General features: G+C 41.4%; 1 protein-coding gene across 1 annotated transcript in view; it reads right to left on the bottom strand.

Moving 5' to 3' along the window:
• Positions 1 to 771: 771 nt before the first annotated feature.
• The window catches only part of bcan (brevican), a 32,639-nt gene continuing 7,873 nt past the window's right edge, over positions 772 to 25,537 (bottom strand). Inside the window, 17 exon segments of the mRNA XM_034145843.1 lie at positions 772 to 1,585; positions 5,328 to 5,510; positions 6,719 to 6,863; positions 8,561 to 8,643; positions 10,866 to 11,024; positions 12,048 to 12,152; positions 14,552 to 14,719; positions 15,104 to 15,622; positions 17,305 to 17,457; positions 17,879 to 18,606; positions 19,268 to 19,610; positions 20,378 to 20,474; positions 20,476 to 20,672; positions 22,218 to 22,345; positions 23,325 to 23,499; positions 24,139 to 24,437; positions 24,439 to 24,529. Coding sequence (XP_034001734.1) covers positions 1,482 to 1,585; positions 5,328 to 5,510; positions 6,719 to 6,863; positions 8,561 to 8,643; positions 10,866 to 11,024; positions 12,048 to 12,152; positions 14,552 to 14,719; positions 15,104 to 15,622; positions 17,305 to 17,457; positions 17,879 to 18,606; positions 19,268 to 19,610; positions 20,378 to 20,474; positions 20,476 to 20,672; positions 22,218 to 22,345; positions 23,325 to 23,499; positions 24,139 to 24,437; positions 24,439 to 24,529 — 3,677 coding nt within the window. The 3' untranslated portion in view covers positions 772 to 1,481.

The following is a 25,537-nucleotide window of genomic DNA, read 5'->3' on the forward strand; positions in this document are numbered from 1 at the left end:
GTATATCAGTATGTAGTGTCTCTACTTTAAAGAGTCCTCTCCTGCTGATGTTCAGGTGTATATCAGTATGTAGTGTCTCTACTTTAAAGAGTCCTCTCCTGCTGATGTTCAGGTGTATATCAGTATGTAGTGTCTCTACTTTAAAGAGTCCTCTCCTGCTGATGTTCAGGTGTATATCAGTATGTAGTGTCTCTACTTTAAAGAGTCCTCTCCTGCTGATGTTCAGGTGTATATCAGTATGTAGTGTCTCTACTTTAAAGAGTCCTCCTGCTGATGTTCAGGTGTATATCAGTATGTAGTGTCTCTACTTTAAAGAGTCCTCTCCTGATGATGTTCAGGTGTGTATCAGTATGTAGTGTCTCTACTTTAAAGAGTCCTCTCCTGCTGATGCTCAGGTTAAATCTTTAGTTATGATTGCTTATAGTGAGGGCATGGAAGAAACGTTTAAAGCCTGTGTGTTATAATTGTAACTTTGCTTGTTTGGCGACCTCTTGTGGTTATATAACAAAATAACTAATGTGAACAGTTAACTCCATATGGACTTACTTTACTTCTCAAATAGTTTGCGAAGTATTCAATAAGAAACAAAATCAGATGTGATAAAAAGTCTGAAGCCAAATGTACCTGAAACACAAATAATACAAAAATATAAACTTAGGTGTAAGATTCAGATTTTGATGTTTGGAAGTTTTAAAGACTAGGAACTTATTTTGAGTATAATATAAATGAACTGAATAACTAATAGTTGATCATTTGAACCTTTGTAGATCTGATCAGACAGCAGTCATGTGATCAAGATAATACAGAAGAGAGTTTTATAAACATTTAATCAAAAGACATTTTCAACAGTAAAAAATCTGACTAACTTTAAAAAAAAAATCCATTTTATTTCTCCTTTTTCATCGTATTCATGTTTACTATATTATCTCTACTTATACATTTATTACGTTAATTAGATAAACAATTAACACCACCTGCATTGTTACAAGTATGTATTACAGTACTACAAACTAGAAAAGAGACCGTAGATAAGATGTCCTTGCATCATTGAAATACTTGTTTTTTTACTCCATTGATCCCCAAAAATGTGCGTCTTTGTGTAGATAATATTTACACATTTTAAATTAAACTTTCTCATCATACTGACAGTTCATATTGGCAAACAGATAGAGAAATACAAAGCACCAAAAGAAGTGGAGAGTCTTTAGAAAGATGTCACCTGTGCACAGATACATTAGCATTTTAGCTCGGGTTGTTTTTAAGGTTTCGTCTTGCATCATTTACCAAAAGTATTTCGATTTGACAGAAAAACACACATTTGGATTACAGCTTTTCCAGGTGGCGTCGAAATGACTTTAATATTAAAGGTTAGACGTATACAGTTTAACTTTAATGCAGAGAATTGACTTTTAAGGACCAAATAAAATATGGAAACAAGATTTTTTTTTTTTTCAAAGGCTTCAGCCGACCCACTTGATGTCCTAGAAGAGCCACACAGTTTTCTCTGTGACTGTTTCCTGGACCTCCGTGACCTCCACACGCCGCACAGGAAGTGATGTCACTGGGTCTTCTTCCTTTGAAGGGGCTGGATAAGATAAAGGTAAGATAAGAAGTACTTTATTGATCCACATTTGGGAAATGTTTGCGTTGCAGCAGCAGAAAAAGACATGGCATTGTACATTAGGAGGGAAGGACACAAAGATAAACCAGATAATCCCGGGCTCCTGAACCTTTTCTGAAAACGATCCCAGTGTCCTAAAGGTCCCCTATTATACTGTTTTTCATCAATATATCACAGGTCTCAGATATATCCAGAACCTGTCTCTGATTGGCTGAAACACCAAACAGATCATTGCAGCATCCCATAATCCACTCTGTTTCAGCCCTGTTTCCAAAGTGCTGATTCTCTGTCTGTTACTTTAGATGAAAATAAGGAGCCCCTCCCCACGCCCCTCTGAGAGAGATTTGGTTACAAAGAACTCAATGGCCGCGTTCACACCAAGTACTTTGCCGTATTTAGTGCCGGCACTCAGAGCCCCGGCACTAAATACCCCAGGGCATTTAGGCCCCGGCTCCACGAGGACAAATACGGCAAAACGCATCGGAGTAACGCAAATGCAACCGCAAAAAACCTTCCGTCCCCACGCAATATACACCGGATTGTGTCAAGCTCCACGAGACAGCTCCGTTTACATCCAACCGCTGGAAAAGCTGCAGTACATATGCCGAACCTGTACGTGGCGCTGTAACTTCCTCCACAAAAGCAGCAACTTCCTCCACAAAAGCAGCGAAGAAGAATGGTTGTCATGGCTGCACTTCTGTGTATTCTCCGCGGTGGGGGCCGACAGAACCGGGCAGAGTTTTTCGCCGGTCAGCGTGTGTTAAAGTTTAAATCTTCCGGACAAAATTATAAAAGTGCCGGTCAAAGGTCTTCATTGTTATTTATTGAGCTTTAAAACAAATGAATAACGACGATATAATGTTATATAATCATCAAATACATCTCTTTTTCCTCTCTTCTGACAGCGTCAGTGTCTGTCTCATGCAGCAGCTGATCCTGTAATGAGTGACCCGACAGTAAAAATGAACATATTTATAACTAGTTTAGTTTGAGAGGTAATTAAAATAGCTAAGGGTGATGATCTGACTTGAAGTGTGTGTTTTGCTCCCGCTGCATCACAGCGGCAGGAGCTGCGTGTCTCCGTCCTGTCAGATTAGACTTCACTCGCGTTTATGTCCATATCGAGATAAAGATAAATAATCTGAATTCAAGGAGGAGCTCCTGTAGATGTTGCACAAAGAACTGTAGCATGGTCAGTAGCGACTGGAGCACGATAGCAACCCCGCGGGGGAGAGGCAGGGAGAGGCGGGGCTATGAAAACGAATGACCGTATAGGCGACTCCACGGCCCCGTTGGACCCCCCAGAGCGCTCAGTTCCCAGATCTATCCACCTTTGGACCCATTGTCGTTTGCGGGGTCTGTTTCTACGTTTCCCTTACGGCGTCGTGGAGCTTAGAGGGCTATACGCATGAGAAATATGCGGATTCAACCAGTTTCCGTCCTCGTGGAGCCGGGGCCTTAGTACAGATCGTGTTCACACCGAAGTACTTTACCCTGAGGGAAGATTACGCAAATGAGCCGCTGACGTCTTCTTCTGCTTTGGGTTTACTGGCAGGCAGCAAACCACTTCACATCGTATACTGCCACCCGGAGTCCCCGGCCGGAAGTCCCCGGAGTTGGGGACTGGCTTCAGTAGAAGCTGCTGGGACTCCCAGCAGCTTCTACTGAAGCCTTCCGAGTAAATCGCCAGAACGCCGACACCTCCTCATCTCCACCGCTCCCATGTTTTGTTTTGTGTTGCCATAAGTTAGTCTCTCTGCGTTTGTGCGCTGGGCGAATGCTAATGCTAATAATGCTAATGCGAGGATAATACAATGGCGGCTCTACAAAACATTTCAGAGTTGTACGGGGCGTGGTTTGCAATTCGCTCAGCCAATCAGAACTGGGGCACTTTTTTCCCCCAGGAAAGTACGATCTCTCAGCAGGCACTAAAAATGGGGGTAAAAGTTCCCGAGATTAAGTTCTCTTTTTGGTGTGAACGCGACATAAGGGGTACTAGCGGAACTAAACGCGAAAAGTACGGGGAAAAGTACTCCGGTGTGAACGCGGCTAATGGTGCTCTAGGAGGAGATTCAGGTGATAAGGTGGGGGGGGGGGTTACCTTGATTGCTGATTGGCTAATGGTTACACAAGCCAAAAACATCGTTATGACATCATAAAGTGGCCAAAATCTGATCAGCTCATTTTCAGACAGGATTTTATATAAATGGATCAAAAAGAGAGAGAAGCTTTGTTCCTGAAACTTTCAGAGTCTCTTTACACAGAGGGGACACATGGTGATGAAGAAGAGACATGAAGAAGAGGGGACACATGTTGATGTAGAAGAGACATGAAGAAGAGGGGACACATGGTGATGAAGAAGAGACATGAAGAAGAGGGGACACATGTTGATGTAGAAGAGACATGAAGAAGAGGGGACACATGTTGATGTAGAAGAGACATGAAGAAGAGGGGACACATGTTGATGCAGAAGAGACATGAAGAAGAGGGGACACATGGTGATGAAGAAGAGACATGAAGAAGAGGGGACACATGTTGATGTAGAAGAGACATGAAGAAGAGGGGACACATGTTGATGTAGAAGAGACATGAAGAAGAGGGGACACATGTTGATGCAGAAGAGACATGAAGAAGAGGGGACACATGTTGATGTAGAAGAGACATGAAGAAGAGGGGACACATGTTGATGTAGAAGAGACATGAAGAAGAGGGGACACATGTTGATGTAGAAGAGACATGAAGAAGAGGGGACACATGGTGATGTAGAAGAGACATGAAGAAGAGGGGACACATGTTGATGTAGAAGAGACATGAAGAAGAGGGGACACATGTTGATGCAGAAGAGACATGAAGAAGAGGGGACACATGTTGATGAAGAAGAGACATGAAGAAGAGGGGACACATGTTGATGTAGAAGAGACATGAAGAAGAGGGGACACATGTTGATGTAGAAGAGACATGAAGAAGAGGGGACACATGTTGATGTAGAAGAGACATGAAGAAGAGGGGACACATGTTGATGAAGAAGAGACATGAAGAAGAGGGGACACATGTTGATGTAGAAGAGACATGAAGAAGAGGGGGACACATGTTGATGTAGAAGAGACATGAAGAAGAGGGGACACATGTTGATGTAGAAGAGACATGAAGAAGAGGGGACACATGTTGATGTAGAAGAGACATGAAGAAGAGGGGACACATGTTGATGTAGAAGAGACATGAGGAAGAGGGGACACATGTTGATGTAGAAGAGACATGAAGAAGAGGATTTTGCATAATAAGTGACCTAATACTCCACTGATTTAGCATTGTTAGAGTGGTGCAGGGATGTCGTATTTCTGTGTTGGACCCTGAAGGCAGCATCTCCCTGGTTCCCTCTACAAAAAGCTAGAGGGTCTTGAACATACCATCTACAGTGATTGTGATGTTATGTTAAACAAAATGATGTAATTGAAGAGCCATGCCATCAAATGTAGGGTATAGTTATTGTAGATCATTTTGTGCTAGAGGAACATACCATTTAAGTTGTTTTCCCAGTGATTTATATGAGGTCATGTTTTAGTTTTGGTCATTTTGACAAGTTTTCTACTTTTGCAGTATACAGTAAATCCTCCTCAAAAAAGCATACTTCTGAATTGATGTTATCAATATGTGATTGTTTGTGTTAAAAACCAAATAAAGATATATTTAAAGGTATTGCACTTACCTTGAATGCAGGTGATCAGCGGCTCCTCCCATTGGCCGCTGGGCAGACAGCTGATCACGGGGTTGAGTTTCTGCAGGAAGCCGTCCTCACAGTAGTACCGCACCCTGGAGTTCGTCTCGAAACGCAAACGCTTCTTCCCGAACACCTTAGCACCGGGAACTCTGGGCGGCTCGCCACAGGACGCTGACAGAGAGAAACATGGGGAGGTGGCTCAGCAGAGAGGGTAGAAGTACACACATCCTTTACTCAAGTAGAAGTACACACATCCTTTACTCAAGTAGAAGTACAGATACTGGTGTTTAAAAATACTCTGGTAAAAGTAGAAGTACTGACTAAACTTCTTTACTCAAGTCAAAGTAAAGAGGGCTTTGAAATGTACTTCAGTGAAAAGTACCCATAACTAGCAGCTGTTTTAAAGAGTACCTGACCTCCCTTTATATTAATAGAACAATAATGTCATTGTTAGCTAATGAATGTTTCCATGCTGAACAACGGCAACATGACAACGTTTTCATTGGTCCCTCTTCTTTAGAGAAGACCAGGAAATGATGGATACACGGATCGTGTTCAAATCAATAGGCACGCAATGACTCTAAATAATAATGATCACGCCACCAAACACACATTCAAACTAAAGGAACCAGCCGGTTTGGAAAATGTGAGAAGTAGAAAGTTCAGGTATTTGTGTTCAACATGTGAGAAGTAGAAAGTTCAGGTATTTGTGTTCAACATGTAAGAAGTAGAAAGTACAGGTATTTGTGTTCAACATGTAAGAAGTAGAAAGTACAGGTATTTGGGTTCAACATGTAACAAGTAGAAAGTACAGGTATTTGTGTTCAAAATGTAAGAAGTAGAAAGTACAGGTATTTGTGTTCAAAATGTAAGAAGTCAGAGTAATAAGTAGTGGAGTAAAGTACTGATAACAGAAAAATGTACTTAAGTACAGTAACGAAGTGTCTGTGTGTGTGGACTTTAACTCCTCAGACACTCAAATCCAGCACCAGACACTTTTTTACGCTGCTATGGACAGTCTTGCACTAATGCACATTTCTCAAAGATATTGAAGTGACTGCTATTTTGTATCTATTGATTGTTGTGCTTTTCATTAGGCCTAATGCGTGCACATGTATAAATGTATTTTTTGATTATATATACATATTTGCATACATATTTTTTATATGTATTTGTTTTTGTATTCAGGATTGTGGGAAACGTTATTTCGATCTCTCTGTCTGTACACACAAACTGAAAGATTGACAATGAAGTTGACTTTGAAGTATTTGTACTCCACGACTTCCCACCTCTGTGGCTCAGTAACTACATTTGGGGGCAGAAGCGCTCCTCTTTTGGGAGCCATTGTTTTTTGTGCACAGTATTTTAAGGCGACTCACAGGCGCTCTTCTTGCAGGTGTAGGACAGGTGGTAGTTGCAGGGAACGTCGCTCCAGCGGCCGCCGTCGTGCCACACCATCACCACGCAATCCTCCCCGGACAGGAAGTAGCTGTCGGGCTGACCCGCGAACCAGTTCTCATACAGCTGAGGAAAAGAATAAATAATGAACTCATCAAATCAGAAAGAAGTACTTTTGCTTTCCTCAAGGAAGAGTAGCAATACCACGTTGTAAAAAAACTCTGTTACGAGTTAAAGGCCTGCATTCAGGATTGAATATTCTGCTCATTTTCAGGTGTATGAGGTTTTTTTTGTGCCTCTAAATAATAATAATACTCTTTATTTGTATAGCACCTTTCATACAATAAGTGCAGTCCAAAGTGCTTCACTTAGACATTTCACTGAAAATTGATATCACACAGAATACAGTTACCAGTAAAAGACATCAAAACAAACTAAAAATAGCATAGAGTAGATACCAATTACATTTAGATTAAACGATGAAATTGTGCATTAAAAGGAGGATAGTGCAAATTCAACAATCAGATGACAGGTTAAAATGCATCGGAGTGCATGGAGAAAGTGCAGCAGAGAGCAGGAGCTTCCTAAAAGGCTCAATTGTACAAATGTGTTTTGAGTGTTTTTTTTAAAGACTTCCACCGAGCTGGCTTCCCTGATGTCTGTATATCATTACAAATATATATATATAATAGGTATTTTGTTCCATGGCTTTGGGGCGTAGTTAATGAAAGCTGCCTCACCACATGTTTCCATCCTTTTCATCACAAAAGGCAAGGCATGTTTATTTATATAGCAAGTTTCAACTCGGTAATACAGAACAAAACATTCAAAACGTTCATATTACATTTAAAGGGGCCCTATTAAGCTCATTTTCAGGTTCATATTAGTATTTAGTGCCGGGGTGTCCAAACTACGGCCAGGGGGCCAAATGCGGCCCGTGGACCATTTTGAATCGGTGTAGGAGCCAAAATGCTTGTTTTGCCATTACTTATTACTTCTATTATTATCTTCATTTCTGTTTGCTTCACGTTTAATTCTTATTGTTTATCACTTCCGGCAATGGTCACGTGGGTGTGGTTTATTGGTATTTAGGTCACCTGTTTGGAGGATATGATGTAGGAAGAGGGTGAATTGCTCTGATACTTTCTGTTGACCGTGTGGTCTGGAGTTGTATATTGTTTGTTTTCGTCTCTATTAAACACCATGGACTACAAATGACTACGGACTCTTACACCGAACGCGTCACAGCAAAGAGCACATGTTAGCCTCTCAGCGGCTAACTCATAGGGAGTTTGTGCCGCTATAATCGGCCTTCAGCAAAAAGTATAATGGAGTACGGCCCACAAATGAAACTTGTGCTTGTCTTATATTGTACTTCTTAAATATAAATGTAAACATATATTACAGTAGTATTCATGTGTTAATAAGACCACTTTTCAAATAAATCAGTCAGTTAAAGTTGGAAACATTTTCTAGCATATCTTAGTCGATAAGAAATGACCGGTTTACATATCAAGCTTGAAATAAACCCTTCATATTTCATCTTATTATAATCACTCTGAGGCTTCTGTTTAAAGGGATGAGCTGCCAACACTCACAAGCATCATGTACCTACATTTGATTGATTTTGCTAACTTATAACTGAACTTATGAGGCAGTATACCTCTAGTGAGGGGCCCAGTCCTTCATGTATTTTGTTGGCCTTCGGTGAAAAAAGTTTGGACACCCCTGATTTAGTGCCTCTACTGTGACATGTTTCACAGAGATTTTAACCTTTGCAGACCATTTACGTGCACTAAAACCTATAGAACAGACAGAAGTACCAGAGGGTTCCCGTCCGACCAGCGGAAGTCTCCCTCGATGGTTCGGTCGTTCAGTCCGATCCACTGGTACTCTTTGTCTCTCTCTGAAAAATAAAAAAATTGAAAATAAAAAGAAGGGTTAATGCACTGTGACTGTACGTGGTATTTCATAAATGGTGTTAAGTATTTGTAAGTAAATTGTATAAAGCACTTTTCTACATAGTGCCTCAGACTTAAGGACAAAATAACTATACAGAGGTGAAACATTGATAATATGGCCTCTTTAATATCTGTCAACAGAAGTATGCTCGACTCTCTGACTGCTTTTTGCACATTTCTATGCTAATTCTGTTAGCTTCTTTGCTTGTATGTCATTTGCTCATGAGGTCGTGCTCACTTAGGCTCCGGCCACACGGAGACGAAAACGAAAACGAACCGAATTCGATATCAAAAAAATCTTCCGTCCACACGGAATCGGCTCAAGAAACGTGTCCGTCCACACGAGACCGCTCGACCCGCTGGAGACGCTGTAGTACATATGCCGGGTCTGTAAGTGGCGCTGTACTTCCGCTACAAAATACACCAAAAGCAGCGAAGAAGACCCCCCGAGCATGGTTGCCTGGTTGCCATGGTTGCCTGGTTGCCCTTCTGGTTATTCTCCGTGGTGGATTTAGCAACATGTAGTTCATGTAGTTCTCCATGTCCACTTGTTGCTGATGGTTGTGGTAGAGGAGCTGTAGATGTTGCACTAACATCTGTAGCATGGTCAGTAGCGTCTGGAGCACGAACGCAACCATGTGATCCGCCATTGTTGTTGTTGTTGGCGAAACGCATCAGCAATGACGCGGGTGACGCGGGGGTGAGCAGGAGAGGTGGGGAGAGGCGGGGCTATGATTGTTTATGGCGTACACACGGTGCCGCAAGCGTTACGTTACCAGACCTTCCCACTTTGGGATGCGTTATCGTTTGAGGGCTCCGTTACGGCCTCGTGTGAACGAACCGTCCATATGATAAAGAACTATAGCGGATAACACCCGTTTCGTCTCCGTGTGGACGGGGCCCTAGTATTGATGTTATCATGTAGATTTAATTACCTTACATTAATTATCATATGCATCTTAGTTTGAAGGCCTTCATTTTGCTAATTTTCTCAGGTTAACATCATAAACAAAGCCGCGTTATTGGAGGATTAAACAAGCCCAGCTCCAAATGAAATCTAAGAATAGATATGAGATCAAATCAAGACAGAAATACCTGTAAAATGCTGTGTGAAATATACATACATCGACTGAATATTCTGCTATTTCTCTTCTAGTTATTTGTTTTGAAATTAGCTCAAAAAGCCTCTGTGCTTTTCGAGGTTGTTCTAACGTTTTTTTTATGAACACGACTCTTTACACTTGCTTCTCTACCCGAGTTGAAGCCTGTTCTCTTCCCGGTAAATCCCCGCAGAGTTCAAAATAAACCACCAGAGGAATGTCAGATTAATATCTCAGCTGCTCTTCCTCAGACCAAACACCAAGTAAGAAAAAAACCACAACATTTTCTGTGGAAAAACGGATTCAATAAAAGGGAAGACATGAAAGGTTGTTGTTGTGTCTGGACAGATCTGAGAGATGGGAAAACTTCTCTTTGGATTTCGTCTGAATACGAAGCACCAAAGATCAGTTTGATGATATCTGCTGCAAAAAAACATGTTCTATGGCTGCACCGAATAAACATTTTCATTTAAGTTTAATTTGGGTTTAATTGATTAACGGTTTATAAAATGTAAATAAAACGGTGAAAAATGTGCATCGTAGTTTTTGAAACTCCATTGCATTGAAAAAGGTCTTGTGTTGCCATGAAACCTGACAGATATTCCCTTTAATTTAAGATAGAAACCAATTAGCACTCATTACTGAATGTCCTCTTCCAACATGAGAGCAACATGATAACAAAGGTATCCCAACTGTAGCTGTGTACATGACAGGATGTATGATTACCTAGAAGAGCATCAGGACTGTTTGAGGCATATGATAGCTATGTGATTAACATGATGATTCAGCCTCTATGGAGATAGACATATGACAAGCATGCTCATTTCTGACGTGGAGCTAATCTGAAGTAAACATTGAATACTGCTTTCTATTCCTCCATCTTGTGACTGTGTAACTCCCTCTCTTGGATATCAGCATGTGAAGGACACTGTTCAGGAACTAGTTGATGCTCTGTATGTGATGACTACTTCCATTCTGGAGAGGATCATAGATACATGGATCCTGAGATTGAAGCTCAAGCCGGTGAATAGTGAGACTTTTCTAACAGTAATATTGTGTCAGTGTACCGTTGATGTGCAGCTGCTCCTCGGGGGTCATGACTGACAGCAGGTGTCCTCCACACATGCGGCAGTGCTGCTCCGCCGCCTCCCAGCTCTGCCTCTTCACAAAGTGTCGGTAACAGAAGCTCTGGAACTTCTGCCAGCCGGCCTCACACAGCTCCACGTCTGAAGACAGGAGCAACATCAGAGGGTCAATACGTAGGAGAGGGGGTTATGTGCAGGTCAGTACACTTTTGAGGTACTTGTGCTTTAATTGAGTATTTCCATGTTTTGCTACTTTGTACTTTTCCTCCACTACATGTATTGAATACATTTAGTTCCTTCACAGATGTGGATGAATGATGTGAAATATAACCAAGTGTTAAATCAGACTTTAGTTCCACCTGGAGTAAATCCACAAGCTACCCTGCAGTATACAAAGTCATTCAAACTAGCTGCTCCTTTACCAGCTTTGAGAACACTTTCATGATCAATCATTATAAAACATATCATATATATTATTCTGAAATGGACCAATCTGCACAATGACTACTTTTACTGTCGCTACTTTCACTATATTTTGATGATAATACTTTTATACTTTTACTTGAGGAACATTTTGAATGCAGGACTTTTACTGTAACAGAGTATTCCTACACTCTGGTACTTCTGCTTTTACTCAAGTACAAGATCTGAGTACTTCTACTTTTACTCAAGTACAAGAACTGAGTACTTCTACTTTTACTCAAGTACAAGATCTGAGTACTTCTACTTTTACTCAAGTACAAGATCTGAGTACTTCTACTTTTACTCAAGTACAAGATCTGAGTACTTTTACTTTTACTCAAGTACAAGATCTGAGTACTTCTACTTTTACTCAAGTACAAGATCTGAGTACTTCTACTTTTACTCAAGTACAAGATCTGAGTACTTTTACTTTTACTCAAGTACAAGATCTGAGTACTTCTACTTTTACTCAAGTACAACATCTGAGTACTTCTACTTTTACTCAAGTACAAGATCTGAGTACTTCTACTTTTACTCAAGTACAAGATCTGAGTACTTCTACTTTTACTCAAGTACAAGATCTGAGTACTTCTACTTTTACTCAAGTACAACATCTGAGTACTTCTACTTTTACTCAAGTACAACATCTGAGTACTTCTTCTCCCTCTGATTGAGGGTCTCTATGTTTATGAATCACTGCACCTGTCTGGCAGAGGTCTCCATGGTAACCGGGTAAACAGATGCAGATAGTTGGTTCACCGTCAACACAGGTTCCTCCGTTGAGACACGGACTCTCAGCACACGAGTCTGCAGGGAGAATAATTATCAATAATCTATTAAAGTCATTCTGGGGGAAATCGAGTTTGGCTCCAATCTGAAATGATTGGTCCACAGTTAAGGTGAATGAAATTAAATATAAATAAATATTAGAAGTTAAAGCTAGAATGTGTAAAAGATCAAATAAATAAAATATAATTAATTATTAAAATAATAATAAGTAAGAATATGCAATAAAAATGTTAACTTAAAATGTCCAATAAAAGATCAAATGAACTAAACTTACAAGTTAAAGTAAATAATTGCAATAAATGATCAAATCAAATAAAACAGTCAAATAAAGAAAGTAATAATGTGAATACAAAATATTAAATAAAATAGAATAAGATATTTATGTATACATAATCATTTTAAGTGAAAGTGTCAAAGACCCAATATATTTCAAACAAAAAAAGTATGAATTATTAATATAAAATAATAGTTAAAGGAAGGAAAAATAATAAATTAGTATAAGATATTTCTATAAACAATAAAGTAAAAATGTTAAAAAATATATAAAATAAAAACTATATATATGTATATAGACATAACAGCTAAACTAAGAATTTGCCATAAAATATCAAATAAAATAAATTGTGTATCTTAACATAAGAAGTTAAAGTAAGGGCAATTACATTATAAAAATATATTTAAATAAACATTAGGATTTAAAGTAAAAATATCCAATCAAATATTAAGTTAAATTAAATAAAACATTTATATAAAAATAAGAAAATAAGAAGTTAAATCAAGAGTGTGCAAAATAAATAAAAAATTAATAAAAAGTTTTATTAATATGAGAATTTAAAGTAAATATGAACAACAAAAAATAGAATGAAATAAAGCTTGTTATATAAAAATAGTTAAAGTGAGCATCAGAAAAATGCTATGTTGCTACCAGCAGAGGTAGCTGTTACATCAGGTAAGTGACCAACAGGTAAAGATGCATTGTTGAGTCAGCAATAATGACAAGGTGTCAAAAAAAGGTTGCGTAACTTTTACTGTGTGTTTGTTATGTTTCTCCAACAAAGTGAAACCCTCTTATGAAACACTGTGTTACAGTTCTCAGAGTTTTAATTTAAAATCTGAGCTAATCTCTCCGTGGTGCTGAGTCAGCGGGAGGTGTTACGTTCAGCACAATCTCTCCTGATGAAGCATTTTCAGAAACACACGTCAGAGATAAAACACGCAAACAGCTGTTAAGAAAAAACCCTGTAATACATCATGCCTGTCTTTTTCTATTCTAGCTTGTTTTAATTGTATTTTAATTGTAATTACTGTGTTTGATATACTTAAAGAGGTCCTATTGTGCTTTTTGGGTTTTCCCTTTCCTGTGACGTGTTCTTTAGTGCATGTAAATGGTCTGCAAAGGCTGAAATCCCTGTGTTCCCTGGTTTCAGACAGAGGGTGACAAGAGGTGCTGCAGCACAGGCAGTACATACTGATATACACCTGAACATCAGCAGGAGAGGACTCTTTAAAGTAGAGACACTACATACTGATATACACCTGAACATCAGCAGGAGAGGACTCTTTAAAGTAGATACACTACATACTGATGTACACCTGAACATCAGCAGGAGAGGACTCTTTAAAGTAGAGACACTACATACTGATATACACCTGAACATCAGCAGGAGAGGACTCTTTAAAGTAGAGACACTACATACTGATATACACCTGAACATCAGCAGGAGAGGACTCTTTAAAGTAGAGACACTACATACTGATATACACCTGAACATCAGCAGGAGAGGACTCTTTAAAGTAGAGACACTACATACTGATATACACCTGAACATCAGCAGGAGAGGACTCTTTAAAGTAGAGACACTACATACTGATATACACCTGAACATCAGCAGGAGAGGACTCTTTAAAGTAGAGACACTAAATACTGATATACACTTGAACATCAGCAGGAGAGGACTCTTTAAAGTAGAGACACTGCATACTGATATACACCTGAACATCAGCAGGAGAGGACTCTTTAAAGTAGAGACACTACATACTGATATACACCTGAACATCAGCAGGAGAGGACTCTTTAAAGTAGAGACACTACATACTGATATACACCTGAACATCAGCAGGAGAGGACTCTTTAAAGTAGAGACACTACATACTGATATACACCTGAACATCAGCAGGAGAGGACTCTTTAAAGTAGAGACACTACATACTGATATACACCTGAACATCAGCAGGAGAGGACTCTTTAAAGTAGAGACACTACATACTGATATACACCTGAACATGAGCAGGAGAGGACTCTTTAAAGTAGAGACACTACATACTGATATACATCTGAACATGAGCAATAGAGCCCCTTTAAATGTCATATGAACGCTTTTTAATATATATTATAGTCTTTTCTGGAGGTCAGGTACCTGAAGTATATCTGGAGGCGGCCATGGCTGAAGACCCCGGGAATATAGGGGGGGGGGTCACATCTTCTCTGGAGACCGTCAGGCCCCCGCTGTCCTCCTCACCTGGAGGCATCGTGCAGAATTTACCTGAGGGATCGTCAGTGCTGCTCTCCCCCTCTGATCCAGGATCTGTAGAGACCGTTTATTTTCTAATGCAGACAACTTCAGCTTTTTTTTAGGCATACTTCTACTTGTACTCAAGTACAAGATCTGAGTACTTCTACTTTTACTAAAGTACAAGATCTGAGTACTTCTACTTTTACTAAGTACAAGATCTGAGTACTTCTACTTTTACTAAAGTACAAGATCTGAGTACTTCTACTTTTACTAAGTACAAGATCTGAGTACTTCTACTTTTACTAAAGTACAAGATCTGAGTACTTCTACTTTTACTCAAGTACAATATCTGTGTACTTCTACTTTTACTAAAGTACAAGATCTGAGTACTTCTACTTTTACTAAAGTACAAGATCTGAGTACTTCTCCCAGCTTTTAATGGACCTTGAAACTCACCATGCATGCTGCTGGTGGAGATCTCCTCCTCTTCCTCCTTCTCTTCCTCCTCTTCCTCGGCTGCAGGAGGCATGGCGCTGAACTCCACATCAGAGCGGGACTCCTGTAGCGTGGAGGAGGAAGAGGAGGAAGAAGAGGAGGAAGAGGAAGAGGATGGATCTTGCTCCCAGCCGGGGGAGAGGCTCAGTCTAGGGAGGAGTGTGATTTTAACCTCAGAAGGGGGAGGAGCGTCGGTGGCCTCCTCCCCCTCACTGTGGGCAAAAGTGGGATTTGTCAGAAAGAGCGAAGACGTGACCTCCGTGTTTTCTCCTGAGGATTCAGCTGATCCTTCTCCGCCGTCCTCATGCTCCTTCTCCGTAGAACCAAAGTGGAAGATATTCTGGGTGGTGCTGAGGAAAACTTCTCTCAAATCCTCCTGCTTCTCCTCCAGATGTTCTGTTGTATTCTCTGTGGACAGGGTGACAGGAGCAGAGGAGGGGAAGGAGGTGAAGGAGGTGAAGGAGGTGACACTGGAGGAGTCTGTGAGGAGCAGAGAGGGCAGAAGTACACACATCCTTTACTCAAGTAGAAGTACAGATACTCGTGTTTAAAAATACTCTGGTGAAAGTAGAAGTACTGACTAAACTTCTTTACTCAAGTAAAAGTAAAGAGGCTTTGAAATGTACTTCAGTAAAAAGTACCCATAACTAGCAGCTGTTTTAAAGAGTACCTGACCTCCCTTTATATTAATAGAACAATAATGTAATTGTTAGCTAATGAATGTTTCCATGCTGAACAACGGCAACATGACAACGTTTTCATTAGGCGCGTTCACACCGGAGTACCCGTTTAGTTCCTGGGATTTTGCGTTCACACCAAAAACAGAACTTAGTTCATGAGAACTTTTCCCCCCCTTTTTTGTGCCTGCTAGAGAGGTGGGACTTTCCTGGGAGAAAAAAGTTCCAATTTCTGATTAGCTGGGCGAATTGCAAACCACGCCCCGTAAAACTCGGAAAAGTTTTTTGAAGCCGCCATTGTATTTGCTGGCATTAGCATTATTAGCATTAGCATTAGCCCCGCGCACCAACGGAGAGAGAATAACTTATGGCAACACAAAAGAAACATGGGAGCGGTGGAGATGAGGAGGTGTCGGCGTTCTGGCGATTTACTCAGAAGGCTTCAGTAGAAGCTGCTGGGAGTCCCAGCAGCTTCTACTGAAGCCAGTCCCCAACTCCGGGGACTTCCGGCCGGGGACTTCGGGTGGCAGTATACGTCGTGAAGTGGTTTGCGGCCTGCCAGTAAACCCAAAGCAGAAGAAGAAGTGACGTCAGCGGCTTCATTTGCGTAATCTTCCCTCAGGGAACTTATTCTGGTGTGAACGCGATCTGCTCTTTAGTTCCATGGGGGTACTAAGTGCTGGCACTAAGTGCTGGGAACTAAGTGCTGGGAACTAAGTGCTGGGAACTAAGTGCTGGGAACTAAGTACGGCAAAGTACTTGGTGTGAAAGCGGTAATGGTCCCTCTTCTTTAGAGAAGACCAGGAAATGATGGATACACGGATCGTGTTCAAATCAATAGGCACGCAATGACTCACATTCAAACTAAAGGAACCAGCCTGTTTGGAAAATGTAAGACGTAGAAAGTACAGGTATTTGAGTTCAACATGTAAGAAGTAAAAGTAAAAAGTTGTCAGAAAAATAAGTGGTGGAGTAAAGTACTGATACCAAAAAAATGTACTTAAAGTGGACCTATCTATATTTGAATAATATAGTGTAGGACCATACCTATATGAGGCATATTTATATATATATTTTTTCAAAATACCAAACAGATCATGCATTTTAGCCATGCCTCATTTTGCTCAATTTGACATTTTTTAGATCTGTTTTAGCAAGGGCAGATTCAGTGAGAACAGCACCATCTACAGGCCTGGCATATGTACTACAGCGTCTCCAGCGCTTTCGAACGGCAATGGCCGTGGCTGTCTCCTCCTGATTGGTGGAGTTGGCCCAATAGCCGTAGCGCCACCGTCCTGACGTCAGGACAGTGTTCAAATCTGGATCAGTTTTTATCAGATCCGTTGCAGCCCCTTTTTTAGAGATTTGGGTATGGAGGAAAATAGAGAGGGTTGTGTTTTCTGACACTTGGTGAGTTCCCTGGAACACCGGGGACACATATTCATGTAGAAAAGACGTACAAAAGTGCATTTTGCATGATCCCACCTGTGGTGAGGAGGGTCTCTGCAGGGTGGAGGTCTCCGGGGGGAGGATGTGTTGCTGCCTCCTCTGAAGAGCTGCTGGAGGTCAAATCAGCTCCATCTCCGAGGGAGGGCGACTCCACAGAAACACCCGGAGGCTCTGCAGTGAGATCATAACCTGCAGAGAAAACAGATCAGATCAGAAATTATACAGAGTTGAAAATGGAAAAACTAGAGCAGGAAATATCCTTATTATCTAGACTAAGAAGTACGATATGCAGAGTTTTAAGGAGTACTCAGATCTTGTATTAGAGTAAAAGTAGAAGTACTCAGATCTTGTACTAGAGTAAAAGTAGAAGTAGTCAGATCCGGTACTTGAGTATAAGTAGACGTACTCAGATCTTGTACTTGAGTATAAGTAGACGTACTCAGATCTTGTACTTGAGTATAAGTAGACGTACTCAGATCTTGTACTTAGTAACCCTAACCCTAACCCTAAAAGTAGGATAAAATGTAAAAAAACTAAACGGTATTCCAGTATTGTGACGACACGAGGAACCTCTCGGTAAATGTGTCACTTTAATCTTCTTTGTTCTCACCTGAAGCCGACGTAGGCAGCAGTTCAGAGGCTGCAGAGGTTTCAAGAACACCTGAACTTTGAGTGAAAGGCTTTTGAGTTTCCAGCTCCAGAACCCGGGTCACCTGCTCCTCTTCTGTCGGGTAGATCTCAGGCGTGCTGAGATCAGGCTGCGGGGCGTCGGAGAGAACATCTGTTTCCTGTGTGTTCGATGCAGATGTCTCCTCCAAGGGAGCAGCGCTGGCTTCTGAAACACTTGAGTGGACGAGCTCAGCTTCAGGAGTATGTGAAACGGGAAGGTCAACCTCATGGGGAGCATCTGGAGAGCTGCTGAGGAGCTCGTACGCATGAGATGCAGATGTTGCATTTAAAGCATCCGTTGTTTCGGTGACAGAAATATGAGATGCAGGTGTTGCATTTAAAGTATCCGTTGTTTCGGTGATAGAAATATGAGATGCAGGTGTTGCATTTAAAGTATCCGTTGTTTCAGTGATAGAAATATGAGATGCAGGTGTTGCATTTAAAGTATCCGTTGTTTCGGAGACAGAAATATGAGATGCAGGTGTTGCATTTAAAGTATCCGTTGTTTCGGTGATAGAAATATGAGATGCAGATGTTGCATTTAAAGTATCCGTTGTTTCGGTGATAGAAATATGAGATGCAGGTGTTGCATTTAAAGTATCCGTTGTTTCAGTGATTAAGAAATATGAGATGCAGGTGTTGCATTTTAAAGTATCCGTGTTCAGGAGACTAGAAATATGAGATGCAGGTGTTGCATTTTAAAGTATCCGTTGTTTCGGATGACTAGAATATGAGATGGCAGGTGTTGCAATTTACAGCTGATCCGTTGTTTCCAGGTGATAGAATATGATATGCAGATGTTTCATTCAGCTGGAGTTGTTTCCAGTTATCACATCTGAGATGCAATTTGCATTACAGGATGGAGTTGTTTCGGGTGTGCTAGAATATGAGATGCAGGTGTTTGCAATTTAAGCTGGAGGTGTTTCAGTGATAGAAATATGAGATGCAATTTTGCATTTACAGCTGGAGTTGTTTTCGGTTGATAGAAATATGAGATGCAGGTGTTGCATTTAAAGTATCCGTTGTTTCAGTGACAGAAAATATGAGATGCAGGTGTTGCATTTTACAGCTTGAGTGTTTTCAGTGATAGAAATATGAGATGCAGGTGTTGCATTTTTAAAGTATCCGTGGTTTCGGTGGTGATAGAAATATGAGATGCAATTTTTGCATTACAGCTGGAGTTGTTTCGGTGATAGAAATATGAGATGCAGATGTTGCATTTAAAGTATCCGTTGTTTCGGTGACAGTAAAAGGATGCTCTGAGGGCTCTTCCGGTGTTGTGGGTAAACTGGAGGCTCCATCAACACTTTGTGGAGAAGCTGTTGGAGACTCTTCAGTGTTTTCCTCATCAGGTGCCGGATGATATGCCTCCGGGAAGCTTTCCTTCTCTCTCTCCTCCCCTCTGGAGTCTGGATGCTCAGATGTTTGAGTGACAGACAGAGAACTGGGTGCTTCCTGGTTGAATCCGAGTGTAATCTGCTGCACAGGAACGTGTTTGAGAGGATTGTCCGTCTGGGCGTGGAGGATTTCTTCGTGGCTCTTTTCCGTCGCCTCGCTGTTGCTGAACCCCTCCTCCTCTGAAGGGTCGGTGAAGAACACGACGTCCTGGCCGATGTCCTCGGGCTCAGTGGAGAGGAAGTCCAGAGGAGAGTCCGTGTAAGGGCCGTTATTTCCTGGAATAAAGAGCAGAAATGTAATCAAAATGACTTCAACAGCTGTTAACCAAAGAGAAGTTTTAAATAATGCATATTTTGTTGATTGATGCAATAGATGAATTGCTATTAATCTAATAAATCCACCCAGGTTTGTTCCATAGTTACACAAAGTAAAACACATTTACTTCATGAAGCTGCCTGTTTTTATACGAAAAATACGTTTTTGACCGGTCGAATTTAACTGCTCTTACATTAACACAAAAAACATGAATCATCACCAAATTGTATTTAACACACTTTTAATCTGTAAACAATGTCTCAGACTACTGGTTTCATGAATAACTGCAGTGAATGTACAAAGAAGATTTAATATGTATTCAGTGTCTAAATGATAGTACACTAATGATAATACACAAATGATAATACACAAATGTACAAAGTACACACTCCCAAATGTAGTCAATTTGTGTGTGTGTTTACTCTCTGATGTTTAAACATAATATAGGGTTACCCATTCATTTCCTATGGTGGTCATTTTTGACCGGCACCATACTGTATGTGTTACAAAGTTGACCAAACACTAAAAATTAAATTAAAGTGGTGATCAGCAATTCAATTTGTTGAAATTCCTACTGTGGAGAACATCATAAGGCTTTGAAGAAATCAGATAAACCCTAAAACACTATATATATGATTCATGAAAGTAGTAAATCAGTCAGTTTTGAACCAGTTTTTTTGTAAGATAAGTGGGAGGAATTGCTTTAAATCTTCAACATGTCTCTCACGTTTGAAGCAGTAGACGTCGTGCAGTGTGTGGGGCTCGGGGAAGCCGGTCTGGTTGCTGTAGCGATACACGGTCCTGACTCCGGGCTCCCCCCCCCCCACAGCGCTCCCTAGGGGTGACGATGGGGTATCGCACGCTGCCGTCCGCAAGCCACCCCGGGCTGCAGAGGTTCAAGCCGTCGCTCCAGGCGGCGTAGAGCTGAGCCGTGGTGACCAGCTCCGCCCCGTGACTCAGGCAGAAAGCCTTCGCCTGCCAGAACGTGAAGCGCTGGGGGGCGGAGTCATGGAACACCTCACCTGTACACAAGGGGAAAGGTGTCAAGATCTCAGAGACGTCAGGGGGTTGTTGTAGTTTAGATAGCTCAATTGTACATCGGATAACGAAAGTTATATACAGCACGGATACATGACTTCACGTCACCACCGCTAAGCTAAAGGCGGCTAATGTTGGCCTATAATGGAACTACAGCATGGTCACATGACTTCACGTCACCACCGCTAAGCTAAAGGCGGCTAATGTTGGCCTATAATGGAACTACAGCACGGTCACATGACTTCACGTCACCACCGCTAAGCTAAAGGCGGCTAATGTTGGCCTATAATGGAACTACAGCACGGTCACATGACTTCACGTCACCACCGCTAAGCTAAAGGCGGCTAATGTTGGCCTATAATGGAACTACAGCATGGTCACATGACTTCACGTCACCACCGCTAAGCTAAAGGCGGCTAATGTTGGCCTATAATGGAACTACAGCACGGTCACATGACTTCACGTCACCACCGCTAAGCTAAAGGCGGCTAATGTTGGCCTATAATGGAACTACAGCACCGGTCACATGACTTCACGTCACCACCGCTAAGCTAAAGGCGGCTAATGTTGGGCTATAAAGGAACTACAGCACGGTCACATGACTTCACGTCACCACCGCTAAGCTAAAGGCGGCTAATGTTGGGCTATAAAGGAACTACAGCACGGTCACATGACTTCACGTCACCACCGCTAAGCTAAAGGCAGCTAATGTTGGGCTATAAAGGAACTACAGCACGGTCACATGACTTCACTTCACAACCGCTAAGCTAAGGGTGGCTAATGTTGGGCTATAAAGGAACTACAGCACGGTCACATGACTTCACGTCACCACTGCTAAGCTAAAGGCGGCTAATGTTGGGCTATAAAGGAACTACAGCACGGTCCAGTGGCGGACTGGCCATCGGGACGTTCGGAACGAATCCTGATGGGCCGGTACTGAAGTGGGCCGGTCGGACGATGTGGGCCGGTCGAATAAGTCACTAGCACCCTCCCCCCCTCGTCGACAATTGACTAGCGGTATTTACTTGCGGTACCGATGTGGGCCGGTCGGATAAGTCACTAGCAATTAATATATTAATTCACATTTTCTTTTGTTCCTTCTCTTGTTTTATGGTCTGTTACACCAACAAGTATTCATTCTTTATGGAGCTGGTTTAGAGCAGAGGGACTTTGCGTCAGTTGAAAAAGCCTCCTAATTTCTAAACTATCACTGTAGGTTTTTTTTAGCATTTCATTGAAACTAAACCAAACAAAAACAGCACAGAACAGGAGTGTAAGTGGGTCAAACTGGGATTAGTTTAACACTCCAGTACCAATCCCAGTAATTAAAACTGCTGGCAAAAAGTTTTGAGTAACACTCTTTATCGTTCATTCAACGTTCATATCGATCTATAATCTGTAAAATCAGATAAAAACCATAATAAAAGCACATTATAAAGCATTTGATTATCTTTACTTTCACTCTAAATATCAATGTTTTTCCACGATTGGTGGTCACTGAATTTTGTGAGTTAGTTATTTGTAGTTACCATCGATATTCTCCACGTAGCAGTAGACGTCGTACAGCTCGTCGGGCTCTAACATCCCATAATTCCTCACTCCCGGTAATCCATCCATGTCCCCGAAGCATCCCTCTCTGGGCATCTGGATCGGATACCTGCGCGGAAAATATCAATTACTGCAAATTCACAACTCAATACGGTATGTCCCTAACATTATTGCATTAAATGTTGCTCTAAAGGGGCCTTTTCTGATCATTTTCATGCTCATATTAGTATGTTGTGTCTCTACTGGGACATGTCTCCATGCTTTAATATTCAAAAAGCTATTTCTTTCCCTAATGATCACAACATGCTGAGTTTCCCTCTACTCCGGTGTAGTGCGATGTGTCCCAACATCATTGGCTGGAAGATGACTCTCTGCTGCAAAGCTTCTCTTGGACAACTGGACTTAAAGATCTCCTAGCATGCTATGTTTAGGCATATATTATAGGTCTTAGATATATAAAGATATATAAAAAACATATCTATGAAGTGTTTTGCTCAAAATACCAAACAGATCACCCATTCTAGCCATGCCTCATATCCCTCTATTTCAGCCCTGTTACTAAAGTGCTGATTCTGGGTATAAAGCTTTAAAAAATATATATATAATAATAAAATAAAAAGAGGAGGGGGAGCTCATAAGGGGGAATTCTACCAGCAGAAACTCAGCTAAATGCTCCCGTGATTAAACGCCATATTATGTTCCAAACCACATCAAGGATTATTTCTGAAACAGTATGGAGCTCAAAGGCTTTCTCTCTTGCCGGTTATACACAAGGTGAGTTCCTTTTTATTTCCTGCGTTTTTACACATACTCTCTCCAGTACAGGTTAGCTCTGAGTGTTAGCATGCTAATGTAAACACAGACCATATTACGTTCAAAACACATCGCGCATTGTTTCTGACAGCAACGTTTCTGATAGGCCCGTGGGTGTAAAGCCCGCCCACATTTTAGATATTACTTCATATCGGACGCAAATCAGCTCACATATCAGGGACACATATTGATGTATAAAGGACATTAAAAAGTGCATTTTGCATGATAGGTCCCCTTTAAATGATTATATGATCATTTGACACTTCTTCTCTCACCTCACGGAGCGGTCGGAGAGCCAGCCGGCGTCACACTGCTCGTATCCGCTGTGGTACGCGGCCTCCAGCTGCTCCGGAGACGCCATCTCCGCCCCGATCTCTGCGCAGGCATCTCTTGCTTGCTCAAAGGTGAAGTTGTACCTACTGGAGGCGTCACGATAGTGGAACACCACACCTGGGAGAAAAAAAAGCAGCAATTTTAGAAATCTGGGTTTTGTGTTGAAGTTCAAATCAAAATAGATATTAGAAATTAATCATCTCCCATCTTTTGTTCAAAAGGACAAGATAACATATTGCTGCAGTTCCTTTACAGCCAAGCCATAGCCTTTTACTTTAAAGGTCTCCTATCATGCAAACTGCACTTTTTGATGTCTTTTATACATAAATATGTGTTCCCGGTGTGTCGGGGAACTCACGAAGAAAACAAAACCCTCTCTCTTTTCCTCCTTACCCACATCTCTAAAAACGGGGGTAAAAAGAAGCGTGACGTGTTTTGGACGTAATATGGTCTTTGTTTACATTAGCAAGCATCGCTAACACTCAGAGCTAACCTGTACCGGAGAGAGTATGAGTAAAAAAGCAGGAAATAAAAAAAGGAACTCACCAATATATGCCTAAAAATAGCATAATAGGAGACCTTTAAAATTCATAAACTGGTGTTTCCGGTTCCTCTTTAAAAATACGTCTTTACTGCACCACTGTATACAACATTTTAATCATGGCAACAAATCTTGCTTGTATATCTTTTTTTACTTTTTGGATTTAACTTTTTTGATATTTATGAATTTTTGATTTTTTCCAGTGTCCCCCTCACCTTTGACCTTGACCTGGGCGAGGTCGTGTGCGTCCTCCAGCCCCTGCGTCACCTCGCAGCGGTAGAACCCGGTGTCGTTGTGCTGCAGGCGCTCGAGCCGCAGCGTGAGGTCTGCAGGGGACGAGGCGTAGTGCAGCAACGAGGCCCGGTCCCTGAACGCCTCGCTGACCCTCACCCTGTCCCCCCGCGCCACCAGGATCTCCGCCTCGTGGCCCTGAGTCAAGACGCTCCATTTGACCCGGGGCAGCGTCAGCACGGCGTGCCGCCCGTTGGAGGAGGCGGAGGGCGGGGGGGGGCAGGGACACCAGGCAGGGTAGCGTCAGGGAGCCGCCCAGCACCGGAGGCACTGGGGGGGGGGAGGGGATGCTCACCTGCAGGAGCTGAGAGCCATCTGGGGAGGAAAGAGGCAGCAAAGGAGCTGGAGGTCAAAGAAATCTGTGCATGAGTTATTTTCAGAGAGGGCAAAAGTACACACATCTTTTCCTCAAGTAGAAGTACAGATACTCGTGTTTAAAAATACTCTGATGAAAGTAGAAGTACTGACTAAACTTCTTTACTCAAGTAAAAGTAAAGAAGTATGGGCTTTGAAATGTACTTCAGTAAAAAGTACCCATAACTAGCAGCTGTTTTAAAGATTACCTGACCTCCCTTTATATTAATAGAACAATAATGTCATTGTTAGCTAATGAATGTTTCCATGCTGAACAACGGCAACATGACAACGTTTTCATTGGTCCCTCTTCTTTAGAGAAGACCAGGAAATGATGGATACACGGATCGTGTTCAAATCAATAGGCACGCAATGACTCTAAATAATAATGATCACGCCACCAAACACACATTCAAACTAAAGGAACCAGCCTGTTTGGAAAATGTGAGAAGTAGAAAGTACAGGTATTTGTGTTCAACATGTAAGAAGTAGAAAGTACAGGTATTTGTGTTCAACATGTAAGAAGTAGAAAGTACAGGTATTTGTGTTCAACATGTGAGAAGTAGAAAGTACAGGTATTTGTGTTCAACATGTAAGAAGTAGAAAGTACAGGTATTTGTGTTCAACATGTAAGAAGTAGAAAGTTCAGGTATTTGTGTTCAAAATGTAAGAAGTAGAAAGTACAGGTATTTGTGTTCAACATGTAAGAAGTAGAAAGTACAGGTATTTGTGTTCAACATGTAAGAAGTAGAAAGTACAGGTATTTGTGTTCAACATGTAAGAAGTAGAAAGTACAGGTATTTGGGTTCAACATGTAAGAAGTAGAAAGTTCAGGTATTTGTGTTCAACATGTAAGAAGAAGAAAGTACAGGTATTTGTGTTCAACATGTAAGAAGTAGAAAGTACAGGTATTTGTGTTCAACATGTAAGAAGTCAAAGTAAAAAGTCGTCAGAAAAATAAGAAGTGGA

Source organism: Trematomus bernacchii, unplaced genomic scaffold (genome assembly GCF_902827165.1).
Source record: "Trematomus bernacchii unplaced genomic scaffold, fTreBer1.1, whole genome shotgun sequence".
Taxonomy (NCBI): domain Eukaryota; kingdom Metazoa; phylum Chordata; class Actinopteri; order Perciformes; family Nototheniidae; genus Trematomus; species Trematomus bernacchii.